This window comes from Nipponia nippon, unplaced genomic scaffold, assembly GCF_047370975.1.
Source record: "Nipponia nippon isolate SJK-2023a ecotype South Korea unplaced genomic scaffold, ASM4737097v1 scaffold_17, whole genome shotgun sequence".
NCBI classification, from domain to species: Eukaryota; Metazoa; Chordata; class Aves; order Pelecaniformes; family Threskiornithidae; genus Nipponia; species Nipponia nippon.
The window spans coordinates 744,443-761,059 of NW_028262333.1; the positions used below are offsets into that span (position 1 = coordinate 744,443).

Genomic DNA, 16,617 nt, shown 5'->3' on the forward strand with positions numbered 1-16,617 from the left:
GCTGGAGGCGAACGGCCAAGCCCTGGCATCAGGTCCTGCCGCCCAGCAGCCCTGTGCTCCTGACACGGGCCAGCCACAGAGATTTAACCCTCCCTCCCAGACAGGGTGGGTTTAGCCCTCCCCATCCCACCTCCCTGCTACATATACGTAAATAAATCCATCTGTGTACAGCAAGCACCAGAGATCCTCTTAACCCTCCATGCTCTCGGCTCCAGAGCCGGGGCTCAGCGCTGCCGCCCCATGCCGTAGGCACTGGAATTGGGGCATTCCCCAGTAACAAACCCATTCACGCAGCTCAACTTGCCTGCGCCAAGGTCACAGCTCCCCTCCCCGCTGAGACGTCCCTCCCAAGCCGAAGCGACGGTCTGTCCCCAACAGCCTCTGGAAGCCACGTCTCCCAGCTCCTCATTAGTGACAATTAACAGGCAATCAACAGGCCCAGCAGAGCTGGCATTTTCCAGGGAACAAGTCCCCTCACAAGGGGGAAAAATGAACACGTGCTTTGTTGTGCACGCTTTTGGCTTAAATGAGCCAAAAACTGCCTGCCAAGGAACAAAATTATTTCCCAAACCAGGCCCTTTATGCCACCCGACCAGCCAAGCGGGGAGCGAGGGCTGCGGCGGCCGCGGGTGACCTCCCTGGGCAAGCCCTGGCTCCGCCACACGCCCGCGGGACGCTCTCGCGGCGGCCCAGCAAAGGGCTGGCAAGGTGGGAGCAGGGACTGGGGGCACCCCCTGCCTGGGGGGTAACGGGCACTCGCCAGCAAGGATCGCACTGCTGGCTCAGACCCCCCACGCTCCTCCAGAAGTTATTTCAGACCAAGTGGGAAGCTCCTCAGGGTCAGCAGAAGCCAGCCAGGGCAGGAGGCACCTCTGCACCCCGGGGTTTGGCAAAGGGGGTAGGGTAGAGACCTCAGCACCCACAGAGGGTGGCTGGACTTGGACTTCAGCTCCCATGCTACAGCATTAGAAAAAAAGCTGTGGGCTTGAGAAATACAGCGAGATCGGCGCACAGATGAGCAGCAACCCTTTGCAAGAGGCCAGCGCAAGGACCGGGCAGCACACGCTCGCCAGCTTTGCTGTTCCCCAACCCGGAGCCAAGCAGGGCTAACCCATCACCAGCCTCTGCTTCCCCGGGTATTTGCCTAGCTGATGACGAAGAAAAAAAAAAGACAAAAAGAAAGCAAGCAAGGGGGAGACAGCCTGGATGTGACAGGCTGGCAAGTTTGACAGAGGAGTCTTGTTAGCAGCGTTTTTTCCCTGCAGTTCAAGCAGGGGCAAAGCCAAGGAATGCTTCCCAGCAGCCTGCACCAAACAAGCCTGGCTGCGCAGAGCTTTAATTGCCAGTGGCAGAGCAGGGGTGGGCAGCAGCAGCTGAGGGGTCTGGGAGGACAGACGGCAGAACAGCACTGCCTGCCTCTGCTGCAGCACGAACTCCATCTCTTCCCCCAGGACGGGAAACTCCTGCTGTCCCTCCAGCCTGCCCTCCTCCAGCACGAGGGGTGCATCTGACCCCGCCTGGGCCTGCCGGGGGCTGAGCTTGGGGTGCTTCACCCCAGGGCTGCAACGCCCCGATGTGAGCGCACCGTGCCTTGTGCCACCAGATATTTGGGACCACAGGTCTGGGCCAGCTTGGGTGCAAGCCTGCAGCTCAGCTGGGCCCAGGGACGCGGGGATCAGCACCCGCCACAGCAGACCTCCGCCGGCTCTCTGGGGGAAGGAGAGGAAGGATCTGGCAGATCTCTATGCTGACTAAGAGCTCTGAATGCCCAGTGGCTCTGCTGTACCAAGCGCAAGCCAAAGCAATTAGCATTTCTTGGAGACGCTCCGTGTAATCTTCCCTGAGTGATGGGGAGAGCTGCCACGAGCACAGGGAAGGGCTTGGAGCTGCTTCTGGGACCAGGGAGATGCTGTGCTGGCAGCGACGCAAGGCAGAGCGGGGCCGTCCCGCCAAAGGGACCTCCTGCCAGCGGCTCTGGGACCGCTGCTCCAGCCGGGCATGGGGGCACCGCACCCTCAGCCAGCCCCCACAGTCCTGCCACAGCCCCAGACCCACCAGACCTTGTCTCCGGGTGCTGCAAGCTGTCAGGCAGCAGAAAGTCAGAAGACAGAGCAGAGAGGCAGCTCTCAGCATCCTTCTTGGAGCACAGCCCAGGTGGGAAAGGCCACCTTGGGGAAAGCCAGGGCCAGGACCAAGCTCATCCATCAGCTCCCAGGCGAGGCTGTCAGCCTGAGCCTCGAGGCAGGGAAAGCAGCACAGATGAGCCTGGAGCTGTTTGGGGAATCACACAAAAGCGGCAGCAGCCAGCCCAGGCCCAGCCATCCAAGAGTCACGGATTATTTTTAACAGCTACTTGTAGAAGGCAGTGAGCACCGGCAGGAGAGAGCCCGAGCTGATGCTCACCCCATCCCTCTCCCCAGCACGTGCGAGGAGCATATCGCACAGCCAGGCTTTTTATAGGGTTTCCCGTTCCCGCTGGGCATGCGGCTCAGCCGCTCGGTATGACCACACCGCCCCCTCCCTCAGCAATCACTCACATGCCGTTCACTGAAGTCTTTCCACTCCCTCTCTAGCTGTTTCCTCTTCTCTCCTTATTAGGGATCCACCTACCTATCCATCTTTTCCTTCTCTCCCCCTCTGTGGCTATTTTTAAAATGCCATAAAAGCTTTCAACTGGTAGCATCCTCAGAGATGCAAGGGATTTTATATGTAACCCATCACGAGCCATCATCACCACATAACTCACCATGCCGGCAGTGACTTTTCTTTTTTCAATAGCAGGGGAGGGGAGAAGATCCACGCTCAGTCCCTCAGCTCTCCCTGGCCAGCTCACCCAGGGCAGCGCTGCCAGGCACCTCCTGTCCCAGAGGGGAAGGATCGGGTCCAACCCACTCCTCTCCCAAGGGGGCAGCTGGGGGGGCAACAGCGCAAGTCCTCTCAAGTAGCATCTGTGGGTGTATGGAGGGATGGTTTTGCTTGCTGAATAACAGGCTCTGAGCTGGGGATCATCCAGCTTCATGCCTTAGCATCTGCCACCAGAGGAAGGAGGGCTTCCTTGCTGGGAAGATGCCTGCGTCTCTCCCTGTATGCTCATGCAGATGCAAGCTGCTGTACTGCTTGCTTCTCATGCTGGTCAGTGGTCAAGGGGTGACCTGAGGGAGTCAAGAGGTGGGGGATATTTTGGTGCTGCCAGCAAAACTCCTTCCCAAAGGCACAGCTGGCCCCAAGAACTGAATCCCTCTGGCAACAGCCTGGATGAACAGGGAGGACCAAAGTTTCCTGATCAACTCCAGCCCAGCCTAAATGGAGGGAGCAAAGGAGCTTTCAGGGACCACACAGGCACTCCACCAGCACCATGAAAACCACTCTTCTCTCCCAGATCTGGTTATTCCCTACAAAAGAGCTGCCTTCCCCTTCCCTCGCAAAGGTCTGGCCAGAGACCCAACGCATCTACCACAGATACCCCCTTGCCCTGGCCCGTCCCTGCCACCCGTGCCCCAGCACAGCTCGGCAAGAGCTGCAGGCAGGCTGCTAAATCTTTACCGCAGGGGGAAGGCTCCCTGCCGCAAGCTGTCTGGCTGCTGCTGCCGGCGAGGTGCAGGCGCGCTGACCCAGCCGCAGGACGCCAGCCTCGGCAGCTGCCAGATGGGATTAGGCTGTGCATAACCTGAGAGGTGTCCCGCCGCGTGCTAATGCGATGACACGCTCCGTGTCACCAATAGGACCCGCAGGAGCCCTTTTCCATCAGCTCCGATGACCAAGTGCTGGGTGTGCCTGCGACAGAGGCAGCAGGTCTCCAGGAGCCCGAACTCGGTCACATCACTCAGACAATGCTTGGGTGACACAGCTATTTATAGCCCGCAGGAGGTTAGAGGGAGCTCATCTTACCTTGCTCCACACCTCCTTCATCCTCTGAGCCTGGGAGCTGATGCAAAGGTGCAGAGGGGGAAGCGGGGCAATGGCGAGGGACACCCCAGGGCCCTGGCACAGCGCAGCCGAGGCGGAGGGAGGGGTTTGCAGGGACGAGAGGCTGTGCGAGCGCAGACAAGAGCTGGGGAAGCCTATGCTCTATCACACTCTGAGGACTGCGATATGAGCAGAGAGAGGGAAAATACGGAGCAGAGCTACCTGCTCAGACAGCGGGAGAAGCCGGTGCCGAGCCGCACAGCATGCCTGCCCGCCCAGACCTGGCTCCCGCAGCCCGGTGCGGGCAGCTGCCCTACACGGGCTGCGTTTGAGCTGAGTGCTGAGAGCGAGCGGGGTCTGCACCACCTCTGGAGGGGCTCTGGGACCTCTGCCTGCCCCAGCCCCCATTTCTTTGGGCCAGGCAAGGAGAGCCTTTCCACGCCTTTGCTGTACTCAGCACCTGACCATTGATCCTCAATTCACAGGGCAAGCATGAGCCATAGGGACCTGCTGTAGGTCCTTCTGGCAGGCCAGAGACCGGTTTGCTCCCGTAGTCACGCACGGGCTTCCCCGCTGGTGCAGACCTTGCAGCACCGGCAGCCACACCAGGCTGCGATGGAGCCACTCGCTGCTCCAGCCGGGCACTGCCGCAGCCAAGCCGGCTGGGGGTTTTTTTTTACCCAGGAAGACCAGTCAGCGGTTCAGTGCAGCAGGCGACAGGCAGGGCAGCAGCGGCTGACAGACAAGCCCCGATCCAGCCCTGCCTCCTGGCCAAGGCAAGGAAGCCCCTGCTTTTGGAGAGGGGCTGCCAGGGGGGTGGGAGCTGGGGAGGCAGCTGCCCCCCTCACACAGCACTGAGGCTTGGGCAGGCTGCAGCTCTGGACATGCAACAGAAATGGGTTTCTCACACAGCTTCCTTCCCTCCGCCTCTTTTAAAGCTTTTAGCAGGGAAAGGTCCTTGACCAGGGCCCTGGCCCAGCCACCCTGCCGGGGCCCTCCCTGCCTCCACTGAGAATCCGGGCTGGGGAGCAGCTGTGACAGAGAGATCCCCACCACGGCACCCGACATGTCCCAGCAAGTGCTGCTGAGCCAGGGAACAACCCGCCCGGTCCCCCGGCTGCTTTAAAAATAGCTTCCCTCCGCCAGCAAGCGCCCCTGGGCTGGGCAGTCCTCCTCAGGACGCCGCTGTGCAAAGGGGTCCCCGGGGCTGGCAGGGGGATGGATGCCAGGAGGAAAGCAGCAAGGTCCTCGGAGTCAGCTAGTGCGAAACACAGATGCTGGGAAGAGCAAGCAGGGCCTTGTAACATGCTTTCACAAGCAAGATGCTGCAAGCACCTTTGTGGCGGGCGCTGTACTGCAGAGCCTGGCACGTGCACTTTGGGAGCTCACAGTTCGAGTCCTGGTCTAGGTTATGCTTGCCTTGACCAGCTGCAGACGGTCTGCACGTATCTGAGAAACAGTCAGAATTCACTACTGTGAGAACAGGTCAAGCCCTGAAACTGAAATTCAGATTGCAATGGACTCAAGTTGGGCTGAGGAAGGGCTCCGGTGCTGGCATTGCACCAGCAAAGCCCTTCTTGCCCCACTGCAGTGTGGTGCTCCCCAAAACCTGTCACTTGTTGCCAAGAAAGAACATGCAAGCCAACAGGATGGCTTCAAACGCTCAAGGCACATGCTCCCCTCTTACGCTGTCCTTTCCTTAGAGAAACCTTCCCCCCCCAAGGACTTTCCCAGTCGTCCAGGTCTCGGAGACAAGATGATTCAAAATGCAAGTGGAATAAAATGTCCATGAACAGAAAAACAAGTGATGCCTGGGGCTCAGGGAAGGACTTTGCCAGGGTAAAAGGGTAAGAAGAAAGGAAGGTCAGACAGGTTGCATAAGGAAACCATAGTACCAGCTCCTTTTCCTTTCAGATCGCCGCCGCAGGCAGCAGAGAAGGCACATCAATTCCCAGCCCAGGGCTTACGGCTGATACTGATAAAGCATTCAGCAAACTATACCCGAAATGAAAAACGCATGTATAAACTATGCCTACCAAAAACCTGAGCCACCATCAAATATGAGAACTGTGTGCCCCAGTTTGCTGCCACGCTAGGTCAGGTTGGTACTGCTCAGCTTCAGACAGTCCTTTTCCAAAAAGCAAGGCATCAGTGCACTCAAGCTCTTCTTCCTTCCCAGTGATCTCTGAGCCTATGGACTGGAAAGGCAGGGAGGCTGGGCACAGGAGGACTTGGGACAGCCTAGGTGCCCTCCAAGCAAGAGCCACCTTCTCAGCTGCAGGTTGCCAATCACCCGGCCGTGCTTGCCCTGAGCTGCTCACAAGCAAACTTCCTGGGCCTGAAACATCTGGACTTGGGCTCTGCCTTCCCTACGGCTACTGTGGTCACTCCTAGTCCCCTTCCATCCTGCAAAGCCTCCTCCTTCCCCCATCACTCTTTGCCCGAGTCCTTGCCATCACCAGTCTACCCCCAGGATGCTTTCCAGAGGTGCTGCAGGGCTCACAACTGAGAGGCCCTGATGTATTTAGTCTAAAAATATGTAATGAGATGTTCCAACCACTTCATTATGGCACCATGACGATAGGACTGCAGGGTCTGGCAGGAACTTGGTGGATTTCCCTTCGCTCCTTCGCAGCTTTGCTGAGAGCAAAGGCAGCACCATGCTGACTCCTTGCTGATAACAGGACAGTCTGCCATTAGTCCAGCCTGCTGGCACCACAAATACAATTATCTGGCTAAACCGATCGTCACTTTGTCATTAGAAAACTTGCTATTTATTTTATAAGAGCATGGCAGGCCCTTGAAATAATTCAATTGCTTCAATTGACTTTACAGCATGCACTTCATTGGCCTGCAGGGCCACTTTCCATGGCTTCTGCTCTTCAAAGGGCAAGCTGCCAAGAAAGATGGTTTGCAGGAGAGCCTGAACAAAGCTTGGTGAGAGGACAGAGCCCATCCACCAGCCGGAGGACACAGGGAAGCTGCCTGGGCTCTGAATTTTCTGGCACCGAAGTGAATGCAATGGATGACCGTCCCTTTGCTAGGCTGCCCAGGAGAACAGAGGGGACAATTTGTATCAGGTTGTTTGTGGCAGCAGGGTCAGGCTTGGGTGTTAACTGAGAAGATGAAGATGTGGGTGGAGAGCCCGGGGTTCCCCTTTGTGCCAAATTCTGCAAAACGCAGTGCTAGAGTCCTCCTTGGAGAAGCACGGACGCTAGGTCATGTTCATGGCTGGGCCTGGAGAGAACATACTAGGAAAGCAGCTTTTCATCCCCTTGCAAGACTGTCTTGTATCTGTGTCCCTCCTTTCTCCTCTGTCCCACCTGCACCCATACCTTGAACTCCGAGTCTACTCCAGCCTTTCTGAAAGCTCTCCTCCTTCTACACGCCTCCTGCACAATAACCTGCCAGAGGAGGAAGAGCTCCGCTTGGAGCCCTGCCTCTTTCCCCGCTGCACGGGAAGCGCCTGCCCAGCAGCCCTGGGGGCAGCAGGGGTGAGGAGCACAAGGGTGCACCTGGAGCCCGAGCCCATCTCACCGAGCACCCAGGGAGCAGGCAGCAGCACCGCTGCTCGAGTCCACATCTCGCTCCGCTGGGCCCTCCCTCTCTGGAGCTGCACTTTGTCCCCAGCTCGCTGCGTGCCTGGGGCAGCCTCCAGCATGGCAAAGATAAAACGGGAACCAGTGCTGACCAGGAACCATGGGTGCTATGACTGAAAAGGCTCCTCTGTACCATAACCCCCGGGCCTGGTGTTACTCCCCAGTCTCCTCCCAGGGAAGACACTACCACTGCTCATCACGCTGACAGGCTGATCCCTCCGGCTTCACGGCACTTCTGAACACAGCAGAAACACCGCGTCCTCCTCGGCAGGTCCTGCCCTGCTGGGTGGGGAGCCCTGGCGAATCACCCTGCCAGGTGAGCTGTACAGAGCAGGGCTGGAGCTCCCAGAGATGGGCAGCACCATGTGATTCCTCTTTAATTACACAGGGACTTAATAGAGTTTGCTGGTAAACACCTTGTAACCACATGGGCCTAGAGATTACTGGGTAATTATGCTTAGTGGATCACCATGTAACATGGAGCATGCTTGAGGAACGACAAAAATAACCAAGCAAACATGCTGCATTCATCAGTATCTGTCATGAAGCCTTCCAGCCCAAATGCTTAGCTGGCCAGCCTTTCCTCATGGCTCCTTCCCCAGCTTTCTGAGACGCAGGGAGCCTCTGAGCAGGAATTTGAGGTGCCAGAGGTTGGGATGGTCTGGGGAAACTTTCCACCTCGCATACCAAACCCTCTGCAAGACCCCTCCACGCTCCGACGGGCTTCCAGCTGCTCAGAGGAAAGAGGATGGGGGATAGACGGTATCAGTTCCCCTCGCCCTGAATTAACGTGCCACGGGGACAGATTCTGGTCTCCCTATTCAGGGCGCATGTCGGAGACAGAAAGGAGTCTGGAAGATCTCCGGTTTGTGAGCCAGCTTCAATCACCCATTGCAACACTGATCCAGCACCTGCCAAACCTGGTCTGACCCAGGAGCTCACCGGGGTTTAACCCCTCCCGGGAGCCGCACGTGTCTTTGCTCAGACCAGGGTGGCCCATAACAACAAGGGGCACCTTGCTCCTGACAAGACCGGTGCCAAGACTCCCAGCAGCCCCCCTCCCACCCCAACAGGGCTGGACCACAAGAGACGACATGCAAATGCCATCTCCCATGGATCCCGCCGGGGTGACCCCTGCTCACAGACCACACTCACTGCAGGGACCCGCAGCACCCAAACCTGGTGGCTACCTTCAAAGCAGCAGAAGGGATTATTCACACTCATGTCAGAGTCTTAAGTCCCTGGGGCAGTTGACAGCTTCAACCCTCTGCCTTTTAATCAGCGCAGACCCAGCACTGGCCACGTTAGCCTCCCTGCACCAGGCCAGTTTCTGCGGGAGAGGTTGAGCCCAAAACCGAGGGGATTTCAGGGGGTGATTTTAAGGGATGCTCTCCTGGGCAAGGGTTTGTACTACAGGATCCAGCTTCAATGGAAATGCAGCACAGCACTGATAGACCTGTTTATGAATGTATGAATCTATTTGCAACCAATTAGCAGTGCTAACTGGAGAGGAGGTATAAATAGCACAGCTAACGTAAATATCAACACTGTGCCCTCGAAATGCTTGCTGCACACCTGGTGAGCCCGGGAGGAGAGGCCGCCTTCCCGGCCAGCACAACCCTCACCCTCAGGGCTGCGTGATCTGCTCTGCAGCCTCAGGATACAAGTTTACACCCAAGATCAAGGGCCTTTTCCTCTTCCCCTTAAAAAAAAAAATAATCAAGATTTCCATATGGCTTTGCCTTCCCTGCATCATGGGAGAGGAGAGGACACGGGGCCGCCAACCCCAGGACCCATACTGGGGTGAAAAGCAAACCCCTGTCCCCTCAGCAAGGGCCAGCGAGGCTCCTGTGTGCTGTGCATGAAGCGTGTTCAGAGCTGCACCTGCACAGCCCCGCAGATCCTGCCCAGAGCTCCCCGGGGGCCTCGCCGATAGCTCTGCACAACAGCATGGCTTGAGGCCAGCCGTGGCCCACAGCCCCAGGTTTCCTGCCTCAGTCAGCTTCAGACAGAAGTGTTATCAAAATGTACCAGTTAAAATGGAAAGGAGTGTGGGAATTCACAGATGAGGATAAAATGCCACCATCTCATTGATCTGCCAACCCCAAAACTCTGGTCCTGCAGCCACAGGTACACCTGTAGGGCATCGCCCCATGCACAGTCTGGCTTCAACATCCACCCTGTGTCTCCCTCTCTCCTCCCATCTGCACAGGTACGGTCCCACGCACCAGGAGAGACACCAGACTTGGGAGGCTGGAGTGCAGCTGAGCCTGCTGGCTGGACCCCATTGCATCTGAGCCCTCGGTCACCCCAGGGGCTGGGGGGAAAACAAGCAAGCAAGAAAATCAATGCAGAGAGCGGCAGAGCTGGCCATGCCGGGGAGGCAGAGCTGCAAGCAGGGCTGGGGAGCCTCTGACCAACAAGTGGCACTAAGCTCCTCTGAGCCACTGGCTGCTAGCAAAGGGCTGCAAAAACCATTGCAGGTCAGTGCCAGGTAGCATCAGTGGGGTGAAACAGAGATGGCACAGAGGGCACTGACACAAGGCTCCTGGGCTCCTTTTTTGCCTGGCAGGCACAGGGACCTGAAGGATATGGGCTGGGTATGGATGGGCAGAGCTGGGCAAGGCAGCAGCGAGAGAGTGGACGCAGCTTTTGGCAACATTCATACCAGCCACAGAACACGCTGATGGAGGAGGTGGCCCCGCACCCCAGGCCTTGCTCACAGAATCAGCTAGGAGAGGATCATGCCGTTGCTAAGAAGGGACATGAGCCAGCATCTGGGTATGGCAAGCCCTGCTTTGAGCCCCTTGCTTACTGGGAAAAAGTGTGGAAGCCTAAGAGGGCAGAGCCCAGGGCCTTACAGGATTTGCTCAGCCCTTGTACCAGGTGTGGTCCCAAAGGGACCGTAAGTAATTCACCCACAGCCCAGGAAATGATCAGCAGATGTTGCAAAGTTCCCAAACCTTTACTAAAACACATGGCGGCTTAGGAGGCAATGGCAATGCTTAGGCAAAGATTGCCAAGCCACCCAAAGGGCTGGGCAGGAGCCATGGTGGCAACCTGCTGCAGGCAAACCCAGAAGGTGATGCACGGGCGAGTGACGTGCCCAAGGTCACAGAGCAAGGCCGTGGCAGGAGGAGCACCTCCCAAGGGGCGCCCAGCCCCGCGCTCGCTGCCTGCCCCGCGGCCTCCTCCCCGAGTCACGTCAGAGCAACAGGCAGGCAGCGCCCCGGGGCTGCTGGCACCTCTCCGTGGGGGAGGGCCCAGCAGAGGAGTTTTGCAGCACAATCAGATAGTTATAACACACCAGCACCATAAACAGCCCTTATCACTATCAGCAACCAAGCTGGCTATTAGAGCAGGAAAGGAATCCCAAAAGGAACCAACACACATTTGTCAAAACTGGCTTAGAGGAAGCTTAACAGTCCCACCTGACCACGGCGGTCACTGACCGGCGAACACCCATGCCTTCCCAGCCTCATCACCCGGAGCGGCGGAGGGAGGCCCCTCTGTTATCAGGCATCCAGCAGCTCAGAGAGAACCAGTCGCTGTTGTCTCCTACCGGGGCACCACCAGCCCCGCTCCCCGGGAAGGGGCCTGGCTCCTGCCCCAGCTGGAGCGGGTGCAGAGGGCACCTGGAAAGTTTTCTCACCTCTGACGCAGCCCAACGGAGCTGGAATCACCTGTTCTGTTGCCCTGCAGCATGCCAAGGCGTTTTTCACTGTGTATTTGCTTGGGAACCACCCCAAGCCCTCGGATTGAGAAACCTCAACAAGCCAATGCGATGGAGAAGTCACGGCTCTGCTGCTTTCTGCCTGGGGAGCCCTCCTTTCCTCACACAGCCCCTAGGACCCACGGGAGGGAGGGCACCTCCTCGGGCGGGCTATCCCAGCAGGAAGACCCTCAGGTGGCCACCAGGATCGCCTCCTTTGGCTGGGGGCTCACTGCTTCTGAAGGAACGTATCGGAGCTGTGCCAGCGAGGCGGGTACGGCTGGCACGCACCGTATCCGTGAGGAAAAAGAAACTGATTGGGACTTGATCAAACCTGATCAATCTTTCCAGGCTTTGCAGCAAGGACGCAAACCCAGAAATAGCCAGACTAGTACCAGGTGCCAGTTCTCGTCTTATGCAGCACATTTCCAAGCTCTGCCTCTTTAGAAATTCATACACAGTGCATGAGAGCCTCCATCCCTCTCTCACACACAATAGAAACACCCCCATCCCCAGCTGCAGAAGGTACGCGTTTCTCAGTACTGCACCTGTGCTCTGCTCAGGCCCCTGGTTTTGGGTCTCTCCTTACCCTGCTCCTCCTCCCCATCGGCTCTTCCCCCTATGTCCATTTATATGTAGGCAGTGGCATCAGCGAGCGAGCTGCTGCCTGTCAGAGTGCTCCTGGCTCCCTTTCACCATGTTGCATATCGACATTTTAGTCCATGATCTGCCCTCCAAACCCCAGAAATACAAGCCCAGAGAAGTGCTCCGTGGAGATAAGCACCGTGGCTCAGCCCACAGGAGAGAAGGGGCAGCAAACCCAGACCCTGTCAGGAGGCAAAAGGCAGGCAGGCAAATAAAAAAATATCCATCCCATTAGGCTTGTCTACCCTGTTGTGACATTTTCTTTCGGATTCCTCCCGGCCAGATCGGTGCAACACCAGCCCCATTCCCACGGCAAAGGCAAGGGAAAGCCGTACTTACTGCTAGTGCTCATCGTGCTGGTCCTCCCCTGCCCTTCTCATTCAACAAAGGGGCAAAGATGCTCCTTAAATCCTGTTTCTTCCGCCCCCGGCGGCGGGAGGAGGGTGCCTCTCTCCTTCCTCGGAGGAATATTTCTCTGCGATCCGCCGGCTAACGCATCCCGAGCCAGCCCCGCCACCCAGCACGGCTCTGCCCCGGCTGCCGCCGCGCTCGCTCCCGAGCTGCCGGATGGCGATGGCGATGGCGATGGCAAGGTCAAGGCTGCCGGCGGCCGGCGGGCCGAGGGGGGCCGAGGCGGGCGGGGGACGCCCGGGACCGGCCCGGGGGAGGGTCCGGGGGAGGGTCCCGGCGGGGGCCCCGGGCCAGCGCTGCCATGCACTGCGGAGCGCGGCCGCGGCCGCTCCTCTTATAGCGGGGTGTGGAGCCGCGGCGGGGCCGCGCAGCGCTCGGACCGCCCGCCCGCCCCGCCCCGGCGGCTCAGCCCGCGGAGCGGCCGCGCCCGGCGGGGCAGCGCGGGGGGCGGCCCCGGCCCCGGGGGGCGGCTGCGGGGCGCGGCGCCTCGGCACCGCCGCCATCTGCTGGGCACCGCCTGCCCGCTGCCCTGCCCTGCCCGCTGCCCTGCCCTGCCCGCCGCCCTGCCCGCCGTCCGGCCCTGCCCGCGGTCCGGCCCTGCCTGCTGCGGTGCCCTGCCCGCTGTCCAGCCCTGCCCGCCGCACTGTCCGGCCCTTCCTGCTGCCCCCTCTTGAATCCTGGACGCTGCCCTGCCGTCAGCCCTGCCTGCGGCTCTGCCTGCAGCTCCCGGGGCTCCCAGGCTGGCCCCTCCTTGCCATGGGGCTCCCATCCAGGCTTGGCTGGGACCGGCTGCCATTCCCGCACCACTCGCTCCCCGGCTTGGCCCTGAGGTGGCTGGGCCTGCGAAGAGATGCTGTCCCAGGATAGAGGCATGGTGGGGAGGGATGCAACTGATGCTGAAATACTGGATTTCCTCCAGTGCCAAGGTTCCCCTCCGGCAGCTGCCCAGGCTGGACACCCCCAGCTGTCCTGGCAGCCCCAGGCGAGGCAGCCCGGGTGTCTGCCCCATGCCGGGAGCGGGGAGGGGGCCATGGGTGCCTGCACAGCACCTGGCTGCAGGGTGGAGAGGGGGCTCTTCCCTCGCGATCAGCAAGCAGCCTTCTCTGCCGGCAGCGCATCAGGATTCCTGGAAGGGCTTCAAAGCCATTAGCTCCTTGTTTTGTTTGTGAGACACTATCTATCAGAATAAAGCCTTACCCAGCGGAGCTGCTCCCAGGGCGCGAGCAGAGACGGGGCTCTGCCCGCTCTGCCTGCGGAGCCCCCGAGAAGCTACGCTGCGATTCAAAGAGGCGAGCTACGATCTTGCCGCTAATGAAAGGGGTTTTTCATGCAGCGTGACAGGCACCGCATCCCTCCCGCTCCGGGGCTGGAGTGCCGCCCAGAGAGGGCCTTTTGCTTTCCCTTTCTCTTGCTGTTCTATTCGCGGCAGCAGATGTTTGCGGTGACATGACAAGACAGGTAGCAGGTCGTGTGAGCAACGCCTGCGCTGCCGGCGACGCAGCCAGCTCGCTGCCAGCCCTGCTGCCTGTCCCCTTCGGCTCTGTCCCCTCCCCGGAGGCGTCGGGTGGGTGGGAAGAGCAGGACCAGCAGCGGGGCAGGGGCCCGGGGGTCCCTGCAGGGCTGAGGGGGACAGGCAAGGGGAAAGCAGTGCTGCTGATACAGCACGGCGGGATGGCTCGGGCTGTCCCATGGCGCTGATTTGGGGCCCTTTGTGAAGTTTCCCTGTGCCTGACAAGTGCCCGGGGTGTCCCCTCCTCGAGGGAAGAGCTCAGGACCCTGTCGCGGCGAGGCTCACGCCTATCGTGTCAATAACGTCCGTTTGGGGAGTCAATAAACAGACACGATGTGAGCTGGTCCCCACGGTTCAGTGAGCTAATTAAGCTTCTTCCGCTGACCTGGTTTCCAAATCTTGTTAACTTGCTGCCTTCAGAACAACTTGAAATTTCCAGCACACACAGGCTGGGATTGCAGAGGGCTGCAGAGGAGGACGGGGTGCTTTGGCGGAGCTCAGCGGGCACTAGCGCAAAACCTCTTCCCCTTTGTCCCCTCCCAGCCGGACGGTCCCAGCAGCGTGGAGCTGCGCCGTGGGGAAGGGGCAGCGGGGCAGGCGGGCAGGGCGTCGGGTGCCCCAGCCATGGGATTTTTGGTTTCGGCACTGGCGAGCTGACAGCAGGGAGCTCAAAGCCCTGCCACCCCCCCACCTCGGCCAGTGGCTCCCACACAGGGACCGGCCCCCCCGGCTGCGGCAGGGGCCCGTGGTGCAGGGTGCTGGTCAGAGCCCCTCACCATCAGCGCTGTCCCCGGGTGTTTTGGAAATCCCATTTCCTCTTCTTTGACTGAGGAAACCGGCTGCAAAAGCTGCCATAAAAGGGTGTTAGGGATGCCTGAGACAAGAAGTCAGAAATGAGGCAATGTCAGGATGTTAACGCAGCCTCCTTTCATCCCTTTGTGTCTGTGCATTGCAACACAGTCTTTCACAGCAATTATTAGATGCGTATTTTTCCCATAAGGCGCCTGCCTCATTCAGTACCCAGCATCTACCACGCCGCTCAGGCTGTGCAGAGGAAGCTGCTGCCTGCGGGACCCTGCATCGTTCAGTGAAAAGGGACACGGTAGGGATGGGGGTAAGAGGACAGAAGAAAAAAAGGTGCTAATTTAATTTAATTTTAGTGACGGGTTCCCTGGACAGCGGGTTTCTTATCCCTGTGTCCTTGGCCTTGTGAGATGCTGAGGGAGTCACCTGAACCAAACTTTCCCCACCCGGTTGATAACTGTGTTTCTTTTTTCCTGATGCCTGACTCGAACACAGGCTGGCTGATTACTGGGAGAGCTGGAAGTTGCTGGCTGCACGTGAAATAACCGGGAGCTGGGCTCCAAATGTATCTATCTTGTGCTATCCCAGCACCAGGGACTTGGAGCGATCAGGCCCACCACCTCTACAGCTGGCGACCTGGGAAGCCACCATCCGCACGTTTCTGTTTGAGGCTGCGCCCAGCCGCTGTCCCTGGGAAGGGATGCTGGTCCCCGGGGCCGCAGAGCGGGGTGCCCAGGGAAAGCCCTGGGGAAGGGGATCCCTCCTCGCTCCTGCGTGGCTTGGGGCCCAGGTGAGGAATGGAGAGGGGAACGCAAGGGAAATATCGGGTGGCAGGTCCCAAGGCCAGGAGAGACGGGGTTAGGAGAGGTCAGAGAGATAAAAGATCATGTAAGCATCTCTGTCCTCAAAGCGCATGGAGGGACGGGCCAGCAGCAGCCTTAGCTCTGGCATTTCTGTTTTACTTGAAGCCATAGCATCCCTTTCAGCACACCTAGATACAGACACATGCATCCATACATGTTTGCAAAGACGCACACGTCCAGTCACATGGAGCAGCTTTCCGAGGTCTCTCTGTGGGAGCCCTAGGCTTTCCACCCACTTTCTTTCCTGAAATGGCTGGTAGTCATCTTGGTGAGCAACCTGCACTGCTGGGCCCTGTGAGTCACAGTTGCAGGAGCAGTGGAAATGCCTTGGCCAGAGATCCCAGCTGCAGCCCTTGCTCCAGGGTGCGGTGGCACAAATGTGTCTGTCTGTCCCAGAGGCGCCAGCTGGCCGAACGCACCGCTGCCAGCCTCAGCTCCCCGCAGACCTGCCTGCATGTGCGCTGGCAGCAAAAGGCTCTTCTTTCTCAGCAAGAAGATTTAAGTCCAAACAACAGCAGCGAGATGCCCGCGGGGACCCCAGCGCAGCACAGCCCGACGCCTCGCACGGAGCACTGGGCAGGCTGCAGAGAAGCAGGACTCTGACTCATCAGAAGCTGGTGACATTTTCCAAAAAAAGCCTGTAAGTCCGGGGCTGTAATGTTCCCAAAAGGCAGCACAGAAGCCTAAAGGGTCTGGAGACCCCATTATACCACAGCACGTGGTCTGTGTCATGAGATGGAGGAAATTCTGCAGCGCTGGGCAGTTCCCCACCCATTTTTCTCTTGTCCCTGGCCTCCCCTGTGAGCTGGGATCTGGCAGAGGTAAAGTCAGGAGTGGTCAGATGCTGCTGCCTGCTGCCCTGGTGCAAAGCCAGACTCGCTCTTCCAGTGATGACAGAATTACTGTCCAGATGATGGAGATCAGCATTGTGCTTTGGGAGTCCCTGGAGAACATAGCAACTGGGACCAGGGGCAGTGAAGTGGGCAGTGGGTGTTTTAAGAGGGGGCCCTGGGAGGCTATGGTGCGACCATGAGTTGGTGCCTCATCCAGCACAGGACCCCACTCTTCTTCCTCAGTCACAGCAACCACCAAGCCATTCGCCAGCGGTTTGGCTTTCTTCCAGTTTGGACAGCAGCACAACAGCCCTTCCCAGCCATTCCCTGTGTC

At 58.9% G+C, this 16,617-nt stretch overlaps 1 protein-coding gene across 1 annotated transcript in view; it reads right to left on the reverse strand.

The window, feature by feature from the left end:
- ABLIM3 (actin binding LIM protein family member 3) overlaps positions 1-12,639 on the reverse strand; it is a 56,555-nt gene extending 43,916 nt beyond the window's left edge. The window contains exon 1 of the mRNA XM_087753737.1: positions 12,202-12,639. Coding sequence (XP_087609863.1) covers positions 12,202-12,214 — 13 coding nt within the window. The 5' untranslated portion in view covers positions 12,215-12,639. The remainder of the gene's footprint in view (positions 1-12,201) is intronic.
- Positions 12,640-16,617: the final 3,978 nt, after the last annotated feature.